This window comes from Paramormyrops kingsleyae, chromosome 9 (assembly GCF_048594095.1).
Source record: "Paramormyrops kingsleyae isolate MSU_618 chromosome 9, PKINGS_0.4, whole genome shotgun sequence".
NCBI lineage: Eukaryota > Metazoa > Chordata > Actinopteri > Osteoglossiformes > Mormyridae > Paramormyrops > Paramormyrops kingsleyae.
Window position 1 is genome coordinate 11,156,612 of NC_132805.1, and position 11,686 is coordinate 11,168,297.

Consider the following 11,686-nt stretch of genomic DNA (forward strand, 5'->3'; position numbering starts at 1 on the left):
TAATCTAATTTGTCAACCCAGGTCTCTTATTATATATCTGCAGCACGGGATTTGCATTTCGAAGTCACCTAATAGGTTTAAAAAGCTGTAGATCTCGGGTTCTTGTTTATATAAGCGTCCATTTCTCTGGCTGAGTGACATTGAGGCTGAAAGGTGATTCGTTGCCCGAGAAACCACGGTGTCAGCGCTTTGAAAATATATATTTATATACATAAGACGAGCGGCAGTCAGTGCGACAAGGTGGGAACCGTGCTTTCTGAAATTGGATTTATAGGCGAGCTCGGCTGCTATAAATCGCGAAGGACCGAACAAACGAGACACACGTACATGTTTAAGGTTTTAAAATTAAAACAAATCAACGAAATAAAAGTATATATTAAAATGTGCCGTAGTTTTAACGTGGACGTTACGTTTCCTTTACACTGACCAACCCTCCTAATTGCATTGTTGTTGTTATTTTTATTATTATTATTATTATTATTATGCAGTGAGCAATCTTGTTTTGCAACCAAGTTTATTTAAATACATTACACACAATATCAATGGACTCTTCCTTGCGCGGCATTGACGTTATTTGTACGCACACTTGCACGTCCCCGAGTTTGCAGACTGTGGGGTCCAAGAAAATAAATTAGTGAAACACGTCGAACTGATATGACGTCTAGAAGGATTTGTGTCGTTATCGAAGGATGAAATGGTAACGGGGATCTGATGACAAAAAATATACGCCTACCCGTTTCTCCACGTTTAATGGGTACGATATTAAATTAAGTATTACCTTAAATTGCGTTTATTATTGCTACTATTTCTGTTGCGAGTATCGTTGTCGTTAAGGACCAGTAACAGTAACAGTAACAGTCATTTTTGTTCTAGGCTACTCCGTTACGCGGTTACGTTGTCCGGCACCGAACCCTTACAGAACCCACCCTAAAAGTAATAAATAACGTGTTATTGAAGCCGATCACGGCATTGGGCCACAAATTCAAATTGACGGATAATAATAATAATAATAATATACTAACAATAATATAATAACAACACCAACAACAACAATAATAATAATAATAATGATAATAATAATAATAATAATAATAATAATATCACGGATAAAAGTTTATCTCGATGCTTATATTAATTATGTGTCATTAACCCCTGTCTGTGTCTCGTCATACTTATTAATATCAACCAACGGTCAACACCATGGCATATTCTGACGGACTTTGTGCTCAAAATGCGTTTTTTTTTACCATATAAAATATTTTAAAATGTAGTCTACATAGTTTTTGTAAATTATTATTGTTTTTTTTTTACACAGACGAGTCCTGCCACTATACCACGGGCGGGTTGACGATCCCTGCTCGTAACTGTCATTGGTACAGCATCAAATGTCTCTCAGATCATTGATTCATAGTAATACTAAGGTATTTTAATAAATGAATAATGCTTAATACACATTATGCGCACGTCCTTGATTTGTGCCTTGTTTCACGCGGGGAAAATTGCTGCAATAGCCCGAAAAGATATCATTTTAAGTTGATATTTTGAACATTGTTCCACCATAATTAACGCAGAGCAAAAAATAACATAAAGGCATGAACAGCCTGGCCATTCTATAATACTAGCATGTACAAATTAGCTTTATCATTCTAAGTTAAACCACTCAAAGTGAGTAATAGTTATTTGTTATCAGTGTTGCGTAAAAGGTCCAATCAGAGTCCCCTCAGGCTTTGCCTAATTGTTGAAATTGGACTGAAAGCTGTTTTTAATAGGCTCTTTGCCTGCTATTTAGTTCACAGGACGGCATAACGATGACGTCGAGCGCAGCACGCCGATTGGCTACCGCCGATAGCGATCGAGGGAGAACCGAAATTAAGGAGAGCGCAAGTGTCCGGTCATTGCAATGTTAAAGATCCCAACAAACTGGACGCGTTGACGAGGAAACGTTTCGCGCTATGATCTCGCCCTGCCGCATAGGTCAGCTTTAAAGGGCTCTGAAAGACTTTACCTTTGTGTCAGCTTTGTTTCGGTTTTTAACAAGGGGAGCTCGAGTTGGCACGCCGAACTCTCGGCACCCTAGAGCATCTTTGGTGAGAAGCTGCTTGGCAAATACACAACTTTCTCCGGCGACTGCAGCGAGCCGTCCCGCCATGGAGTACACGTCTGCGACCAAACCTCAGCTTTCCTCCAGGGCCAATGCCTTCTCTATCGCCGCTCTTATGTCAAGTGGGAAAACTAAGGACAAGGACGCGGAGGAAAACACTATCAAACCTTTGGGTGAGTTGTCTTAAGACTCCTGCGTTTCTCTTTGTGGGCAAAGATAATCACCGAATGAAAATTACAAGTTAAAATGTGTTAGCGGAATCAATTTAAGCTTCACCACTTAGACAAATAAAATAATTCTATGTTTAATTTATATGAAGATTTTACACTTTATTTCCTATCTAAGTGGGCATGGTAAATAGCACTGCTTAAGGAGAGGCAGATTTCTTCTTTTGATACACTCGTCGCTTTAAAGCGCACCGTAATTTCAGTTTCACTTTATTGTCGGTGATTTTAATAAATTCATTTAATGTACCCTATTAATTATCCTATTAACCAAAAATAAAACAAATTCTAAAATAGTGTACATGGATAAAAAAATAACTGGTTATTCACATATGGAAAGCAAAACAATATCGGCTTTCGAAGCGCACATGTAATTTGTCTATTTGCACGAATTGCTTTTGTCTCTGCCCTAAATTACCCACCGGGTCTCTTTGGGTCGCCCTGGTGAAGCGGGCCGCTCCTGCTGTCATTTGAAACATTCAGCGAGGGCTGTAGGCGCCAAGCTATGAAAACGAATGGGGCTCCTTTTCTAAAAACAAACATGTAATCGTCGTGTTTCTTGGACGTTGTCGTATGAAATATTGGTGCTTTCAGGTGCAGAAAAAAATAAGGTTGCGACCTTGTAGATAGAGGCTTTCTGAAAATGACAACACCCGGGGGAAAAACAGAAAAACCTTCTTTAGAGAACGTGGCATAGACCTATACAGTGTGAGAACAAAACAAGCACAATTTATTTTTACCCTTTGCAAACATGCATATTAAAATCAAGAGGTATAAAGTTTGAATTTATATTTGATTTAAAGCCCAACGATATCATCAACTTGCAGACCAAGCGCACATTTTAACGAAGAAAAACTGGAAGGGAATTAGCACGAATGATTTCGGACATCAAGGCAAATATCCACGTTAATGTCATCGGTGTCATGGCCTAAAGTATACGATGAACGTGTTATGACGGCCATGGTCTCAAACAGTTGCCTTTGAAGTGGAGCAGTGATTATTGAGAATTAGTTTACAGGGTACGCTGTGCATCTTAAGCCAGCAAAACTTATCGTAATTGGCTCGGTTTTGTAGGCTTAACTAGTGATGCTGCATTTTCCGTATACTGTAGTCTGTTAATTATAAATCTTAATGAATTTCCGCTGGTCGATTGTAATGAGAAATCTCTTTGGTTTCAAAAAGAGATTGTACTCAATTTATCACAAGCAAAATTCAACAAATGTTAAAAATAAGCTGTACCACAAAAAGCAACAATTACCCTACTACTATCAATAGGGCCTAATAATAATAATAATAATAATAATAATAATAATAATAATAATCATCATCATCGTAATAATATAATCATAATGATAGTAATCATAACTGTACTAACAATATTAATAAGAAATTAACTAGCAAATTATGTATTTTTAGAAATATCTATGGAATTTTAGCTCTTAGGGTACATAAAAATCATATATCATATTTTATCAGAAAAGTGTATTGTGAAAGGAAGGTGATAAATGTTGTAACATTCTTTCAGAGCAATTCGTAGAGAAGTCGTCCTGCAGTCAGTCCGTGGGGGACCTGTCCGCCCTGGAGGCGGCCGGAGAGTTCGGCGGCAGTTCGCCCGTGATCTGCACGGAACCGCTCATCCCCACCACGCCGAACGTCCCCAGTGAGGAGATGGCGAAGATTTCCTGCAGCCTGGAGACCAAGGAGCTTTGGGACAAGTTCCACGATCTCGGCACAGAAATGATCATCACTAAATCTGGAAGGTAGGCTATTTTAGTACAGGGAAAACGAAATCTTAATTAAGTTGTTTGGTCTTTTAAAAAAAACCATTAATACAGAATGCTACGTAAAATGTAAGCTTTTCATACCATGCGATTTGTCTCTTTATTAAATCTTTGTCCTTGTGGAACAAATTGTGATTACAAATGTTCGGTCTATTACTTGCATTAAATATTTTCGCAAATTAAAAATATTTTTCTGATTGAATGAAATATTTCACCCAGGCCTACTTGTTTTCGAATTTCATACAAGGCGGTATATAGATTTAAGGAAGTAAACTTCATTTGACAGTGTCTAAACCTGTCGTTTAAAATGGCTGTGATATTATAAGATTTTTTTAAAGCATTGACATTTTAAAATGCATTTTACATATATAACTATTTGTACAGATTATTTAAAAATATATATATATTTTTCTCCTGATAATCTTAACCGCTAGCTTACTGTTTATAACTATAGATTGTGCGTAACTGTAGATGTTTATTGCAATTGCATTCTGTTGCAATTATATTATGATGCACTTGAGGACAAATTTCTATTTTATGCAAACATTGCGGAGGTATTGCTTTTTATATGTTGTAAGTGTAGTGTTACTGCAATAGGATTAAATTGAAAAGAACATATTATTGATAAATTACTAAGGAATGGAAGTTGGAAATTTAGAATTTCCAACTATTCAATTAACCAATTATTTTTTCTTTTTCGAAATAAATGAGTTATCTTTAGAAGTGTATATGGCTTAGTGATTGAAGCCCGTAATAGGCCTAGCAAGTTACCGTTCCTGGTTCTTTGCTTTGCGGTGGTGATCACAATATCACAGAGAGAAAATCTTCCAGATGTTTTCTTCTCACACGGTTTTTCCGTTTTTTTTTTCCAACAGAAGAATGTTCCCAACCATCAGAGTATCCTTCTCTGGAGTGGAGCCGGACGCCAAATACATAGTGCTGATGGACATTGTACCCGTGGACAATAAGAGATACCGATATGCCTACCACAGGTCGTCGTGGCTCGTGGCGGGGAAAGCGGACCCACCGCTGCCGGCAAGGTGCGTACTTATTAAGAAACATTTTTTATTTTATCTGCGTTGTTGAATTTCCACAGTTTAGTCTCTTACATTGCTGATAAATGGCGGCGAATGACGTATTTTGTTTCCTGTTTCGTTGACGCAGTTAATTTGGATCCTCGACCCAAATAATGATAATGTTGCGTTTAATGTGAATCCAACGGCTGATAACAACCGACGCTGTTATCGCCAGTTATTAGACTGCGGTCAGTTTATATCTTGGGTGGAATTTGCAAAATGGGCCACAGACCTACATGCTTCCCCCACATAATGTAAACCAAAATCCAAAACGATGACAAAACGTGCAATTTTGAATATAGTCGGCATTTAGTTTTGGGATCACGGTCTAAGGGGCCTGAGGATAAGGCCTTACTCTTAAAAATATTTAATATATATTTTTCTAGATCTTAAAAAACAAATATATAGTTGTGGGATTTGTCTGCCATATAAGTGGTCCCTAAAGTAAAGCTTGTATCGAAAGGAGAGCCGGCGACTATTTCTTAAATTGATTAACAGTAATTTTGTTTCGCATTTGATTTTCTAAGGTGACCAGGCTCATAAGCCCACGCGAATTAAAGGCACACGCAGTTGTTTTCACACGTCAATTAGCCCAGTGTTTCTTTCTTTCTTTTAGATTGTATGTGCATCCCGACTCCCCATTCACCGGCGAGCAGCTACTGAAGCAAATGATCTCCTTCGAGAAGGTCAAACTGACCAACAACGAGCTGGACCAGCACGGCCACGTACGTCTTTTATTTCCTTAGCGTTTCATTGCAGGTACAGAAACGGAAGACGAGGAAAAACTGAAGCGCAATGCTGACAGGAAAACGATGCAGTTGAAACACATTCTAAATTTAAATACTTAAAAAAATTGCTTGGTAATGGTGAAGAGTCAATAAAAAAATAGCTAAATTTGTATTTTACTGTAATACATAATTCTACCGCATACTTTAGAAATTTCTCAGATCATTTCAAAGGTCTGAAGCTTACCAGCTTTTTTATTGTTTTATAACGTTTAATGTTTTTATCATCTGAAATATGTTTATGTAATCTCTATGTGTTCCCTAAACCGTAACATTTGCATTTTATGTGATCATGTCAGTCATTTTTCAATGTTGCTTTTGGAAGTTGAGTATTCTTTTGTCTAATTGCTTTTATTTCTTTGTCTAATAATTACATATAATGTATGTGTTTGAAATAAGGTGTATGTGGTCCGTTAGCCCATTGTCATTTTCCTTCCTGGGCCGTTACACGTTTGGGCCATTTCATATTTCATATTCTATTTGGGGAGGTTGCTAACGTTTCCAACCCTTAAACACTGGTAATTCTTACTGGCTGGATTCAAAATTATATAAGGTCATGTGTTTGGGAGCAGGGAAGCTGTCCGTACAAACGTGTCTGTAACAAGACTGTGTTTGTTGTACAGTGTTTTGATTGAGAAAAAAAATAAATAAATTGAGCAGGCTACATTTTTAAATAGACCTGCCCTGTCCATGATAAAAATTGCATTTTGATTAAAACGTCCATCAGAATTTGCTATATAGTTGACTTCTTTTTGAGGAGAATAACAGTGACTATTATGTTATGCTTTCACTAGAGCCATTATAGGTCTTATGCTAAAAAGTGACATTGATAAAAGTGTTAAAGGTCTCTTAATTTCCTCTCATCCATTTTCTGTACCTGCTTGTCTTATTCAGGGTCACAGGGGTCTGCTGATTTGGTTCCCATAATTTTAAACATGAAAACATATATTTAGTTCATGAAACATAACACTTTCGAATTTGATTCCCATAATTTTAAATAAGAAAACATGTCTTTAGGTCATGCACAGTGACATTTTTTATTTGGAATGATAAGAGAAAATAAAAAAAATCTTCCTTTATGCTTGACCTACCCTTAGGTTTTGGCTGAGTCGACCATCTCAGATGGGGGTTTTTCAAATGGCCAGGCAGGACACGGAAGTGAGGTCCAACCAAGCACAGGGAGGGGGTGTCGGACCATCCTGCTAACCCCAGTCTTCTCTCCACAGATCATTCTCAACTCCATGCACAAGTACCAGCCCAGAGTGCATATCATTAAGAAGAAGGAACACACTGCCTCACTGCTCAACCTGAAATCCGAGGAGTTCCGCACCTTCGTGTTCACGGAGACCGTCTTCACTGCAGTTACTGCCTACCAAAACCAGCTTGTAAGTGACACCAAGCAGATCCCAAATGAGATTTATAGTTATGGGTATTGACTGATAGATGGGTATTTAACAAATAATCATTCAAAAATATGTCAGAATAATATTAATATATACACATGATTTTTGGTAGTCAGCTTAGTTAGTTTGCCATGGAATTTTTAAAAATTGTACAGTTATGCTGCAAATAGGTGTGAATAACTTGTGCATAACTTCTCGATGACGTCGATGACGGTGGGTCTTGAACTGGACGCGCCACTGGCTGTATTGCAGATCACCAAGCTGAAAATCGATAGCAACCCCTTTGCTAAAGGCTTCAGAGACTCCTCCAGGTTGACCGACATTGAAAGGTATCTCCCATAATGCTTTGCTTTGTTCATTTCTGTCCCGCAACAGATGGGACAGACGCTGTCTTGAGAAAGAGCTTCTTGGCAGCACAGGGCTTCTTGAATATATTTTGGAAGAGCCTGTTTGCCTGTTATTTGTTTCTAATTGGGATACTAATCAGAGGGACTAGTGTTGAGACTCGTAGACTGTTAGAGACTTAACATTTACTGTACATATCATAGTGAAAACTGAGAATTTTATATACTTACAGTGTCTATAGAGACAGTCCTTTTGCAAATGTTTTTCCCTTCTAAAACACAAATCCACCACCTGCCAACAAGAATTAATGTTACGGTCAAAATATCCAAATTATAGTGCTTTTTCCATTAACCGAAACACATAGTCATTATCCTTTTAAAAGTTTTTTTTTTTCTCATTTTTAAAACACCAAAAATTTAAGCAAACAAACACACATGCACACCAGTCATCTCGAAACTGGTGTTTTGGCCCAGTTCTTTAAATTAGCGGCTTTGATTAAACCACACCATCCCTCTTGACACCGAAATCCAAATCCAGCCCGCTAAACGAAACCAAACACTAAGTCCTTCTCTTAAGGGGTTACGAATTAGATCTGATCAATTGATCTTTAGAGACCTGCAGAAATCGCATTAGGCTGGAGTCGGTTACTGCACTAAAACATGATGTAATTCAATTGGTCTGAGTAACTGATTGAAAACAGTATGCCTCTATTTGCCATGCAGAGAGGTCCTTCCAGGGATCAGATCGGAGATAAACACACACATATTCATATTGCATGCTGACAGATATTGCACTTTGCTAACCTGATTGCGAAGCTAATGTGAATCTATGTCTTTGATGGTACAGAACCACGAGGCCTAGGAAAATTACAGGCGGGGGGGGCATCTGTGGGGGTGGAGCTGATGCAGTTACTTGAGGGGAGGTTGGGGCTTGCTGTCATGCACACCACATGTGGGTGGGGCCTATGAACGGATGAGGCCAGACACCTGTGTGGAGCATCTAATGAAAATTCTGCTGAGTCTCTGCTGAAACAGAATTAGCTGAAGATGGCAGCTTCATTCAAGCCATTAGTGGCCGCTTCAGAGTTCAGTCGCAGCCCTTATCTGATAAGCTCTATTAAAATATGCACTTTTATTGAAAGGGTAAAATTGTAAATTTAGTTTCAGATGAATGTGTCTACCAGTTGCAGTGAAAGTGCTATATTTGTATTTATACTTATTATTATGTATTTATTAGGGCTGTCAAAATTAACGGGTTTACGTGGATTAATCCATCATCATGATTAATCTGATAAAAAAAATTTAACGCAATTAACCCATCTGCAGCGGAGAATGACTCAAAATCCCTGAAATGTCTCTGTCAACCCATTTCGGGCAGTTTTGGTGCGTTCCATTTGCCCTCGGAACTCGTATTCCGAGTCGGATTCTGAGTTTTGAAGCCGGAAAGTGACGGCATGCGTGCTCCCGTTTCTCGGAGATCCCAGAAATATCTCGGAGCAACACAGAGGATCCCGAGTTCAGAATCCAAGATGGCTGCACCTTTTATCAACAGAAGGGAAAGTTGTAGATTTATACTGTTTAAGCACTACTTCTCATTTGTGGCTCATTAAATCGGTTGCACACACTATACCGTCCAACTTATCTGTGGACGTGTTGCTGTGGAGTTTTATACGTAAAGCACCGCGTGTAATGTGTTATCAAGTGGTATTGCTAACAATGGCAATTAATCAGGCTAGAATTGGATTTCATGATTAGTCGGATTATTTGTCGGATTTACGGTAGTTCGGGCTAAGTGAACGAAGATAAAGACCATTTAAACTGAGGTACCTTAAATCCGACAAGTTGTCCGGCTAAGCAAAAAATCTTGCTTTTTGATGGGTCCATGGTATTGCACTTCTGTGGCAGATGGAATGCATCCGACTCGTGTTAAAGATGTGAAGTGCATATATATTCCCTTTTTTCTTGAGTCTGGTTGCTCATGCAAAATGAAATGTGATTAATATAGATTAAAAATTAATGATATTTAATCGAAATTAATCCACAGCAACCCTATGATTAATCTGATTTAAAAATGTAATCGTTTGACAGCACTAGTATTTATACTTACTTATTTTTTTTCCCAAACTTATTAGGGGATTAACTCAAACAGCTATGAGGACCTTGCATATTTAGTCTTGATAGATACGCTCTATCATGCATTTTCTGCTATTTAGTTTTATGTGTTTCTGTTTTTTTTAATTTTGGCTGTTGTGCTACCTGTATATTCACAGAAGATGTGTTTAACTTTCTGTTGTAGGGAAAGTGTTGAGAGTTTGATCCACAAGCACTCATACGCACGGTCGCCCATCCGGACGTATACCGGGGAAGAGGAAGGCCTTGGGGAAGATGGACACGCCACGCACAGTCGGGGTAAGAAACAGCGCCACACTGTGGCGAGTGCAGGCACTGAAGGGTGTTGGTGACACTGAAGGGACAGACAGTAAATTAGGCTTGAATAAAATGCTATATTTTTCCTATTAATTCTGAATGTTCTTTCCATCAGCAGTAATCTCACCCAGTCTATTATTCTCTTTCCCCCCCCACCTCCATTTTTACCCCTCCTTCCATCCTGGCTCCGTCTCTCAGGCTCCGCCTTCACAGCCTCAGATAACCTGTCGCTAAGCTCCTGGGTGACAACCACCTCCGGCTTCTCCAGCTTCCAGCACCCACAGTCCCTGTCCGCCATTGGGGGCAACACTGCCTCGCTGGCCAGCCCGCTGCCCCACCCCATCCAGGGCTCCTTGCCCCCGTACGGACGGCTGGGCGTGCCCCTCACCCCCTCTGCCCTCAGCAGCATGCCGGGCAGTGGGCCCAGTTTCCCCTCCTTCCACATGCCACGGTACCATCACTATTTTCAGCAGGGGCCCTATGCCGCCATCCAGGGACTGCGGCATTCCTCCACGGTCATGACACCCTTTGTATGACTCCTGCCATCCCCCACAGAGACCAGATCCAGCCCCTACACGATCCAGTATCCAACCCCCATCAACAGGCACCCTCCCTTGCCCTCCTTCTCTATATCTTCGTCAAGTTCCTCCTCAATGTAAATAAGAAACCATGTTAAAGTTCAGTGAACGACCTGGAGCCTCCGGCATAGTCGGCCGCTCTGGAGAAGAATCCAGAAGAATGTGGACTTTCTACGGGTTGGAGATCTGTAGAAAATATTTGTACAAAGACCATAACTAGCATACCTCCCCTTCTCCTTGTTTGGTGAGGATGAGCTCATAGTCCTTTTGCCAAAGTTTTCTGGACAGAGTTTTTGGGACGCAAACTTGTTGAGTATCTCACCAACTGGGGTTGGTGTTTGCTCTGCTTGGCTTACCTCTGTCGTGCATGGAGAAGAGCTACTGGCTAGGAAATGATGACACAAGGAGTATGTCACATGATGTGACTAAGACACACCCACAACGGACATTGGCACACGTGGCACAGTGACCTCAGAGGGACAATCTGCATACTTTGTGGCCAGACTCCACGGAGCCAGGAACAAGCTTACATAAACACAGAACACATATTCTGCAAGGCAGGCAGAGTCCTGCTTAAGGTGTGGAAAAGTTGTGAAAAAATCCTGGGAATGAGAATCAGTATATGTATGTGACAGGCCGACTATCAGAACAAGGCAATACAGTTCAGTGCTCTGACTTTGTGGTTTGGCCTCAACTTTCACCAGAAATTAAATACTTTTTCTAGCTTTTGTTCAGCTTGTTATGTATAGCATGATTTCCATGTCCTGATGTCTTTCAGACAAGCTTAGGCACAAACCACTAACAGGAAGAGTAAGAATTGTTTCCACCCTTTAAATATACCTGGAGCTTCTGTCTGCTTTGGGTGAAACATTCTGCATAGTGATTGCAGCCTCCACCGTCACTGCTAGCGGCTCCAATGACAGCGGAGTCCTGAACATCAGCCCACCCCCACCTTCACACCAGACCA

The 11,686-nt window shown here is 39.9% G+C and overlaps 1 protein-coding gene across 2 annotated transcripts; it reads left to right on the forward strand.

Annotated features, from left to right (window-relative positions):
* Positions 1–1,310: 1,310 nt before the first annotated feature.
* On the forward strand, positions 1,311–11,447 carry tbx20 (T-box transcription factor 20). 2 transcript variants are annotated; one of them, XM_072716323.1, is made up of 8 exons: positions 1,311–2,274; positions 3,851–4,085; positions 4,982–5,146; positions 5,799–5,907; positions 7,194–7,352; positions 7,623–7,698; positions 10,007–10,123; positions 10,340–11,447. In XM_072716323.1, the coding sequence occupies exons 1-8, from the start codon at positions 2,148–2,150 to the stop codon at positions 10,675–10,677; spliced, it is 1,326 nt and encodes a 441-aa protein (XP_072572424.1). In that variant the 5' UTR covers positions 1,311–2,147; the 3' UTR covers positions 10,678–11,447. The 2 variants fall into 2 exon arrangements, with proteins under 2 accessions (XP_072572424.1, XP_023663320.1); XM_023807552.2 differs by having other exon boundaries at positions 1,312–2,274; positions 7,623–7,699; positions 10,011–10,123.
* Positions 11,448–11,686: the final 239 nt, after the last annotated feature.

Bases quoted from the DNA above. Each gene is read 5' to 3' on its own strand.
- tbx20 (XM_072716323.1), top strand. From the start codon at position 2,148: ATGGAGTACACGTCTGCGACCAAACCTCAGCTTTCCTCCAGGGCCAAT. The intron at 2,275-3,850 runs GTGAGTTGTCTT...ACATTCTTTCAG, and splicing joins AAACACTATCAAACCTTTGG to AGCAATTCGTAGAGAAGTCG. The intron at 5,908-7,193 runs GTACGTCTTTTA...TTCTCTCCACAG, and splicing joins AGCTGGACCAGCACGGCCAC to ATCATTCTCAACTCCATGCA.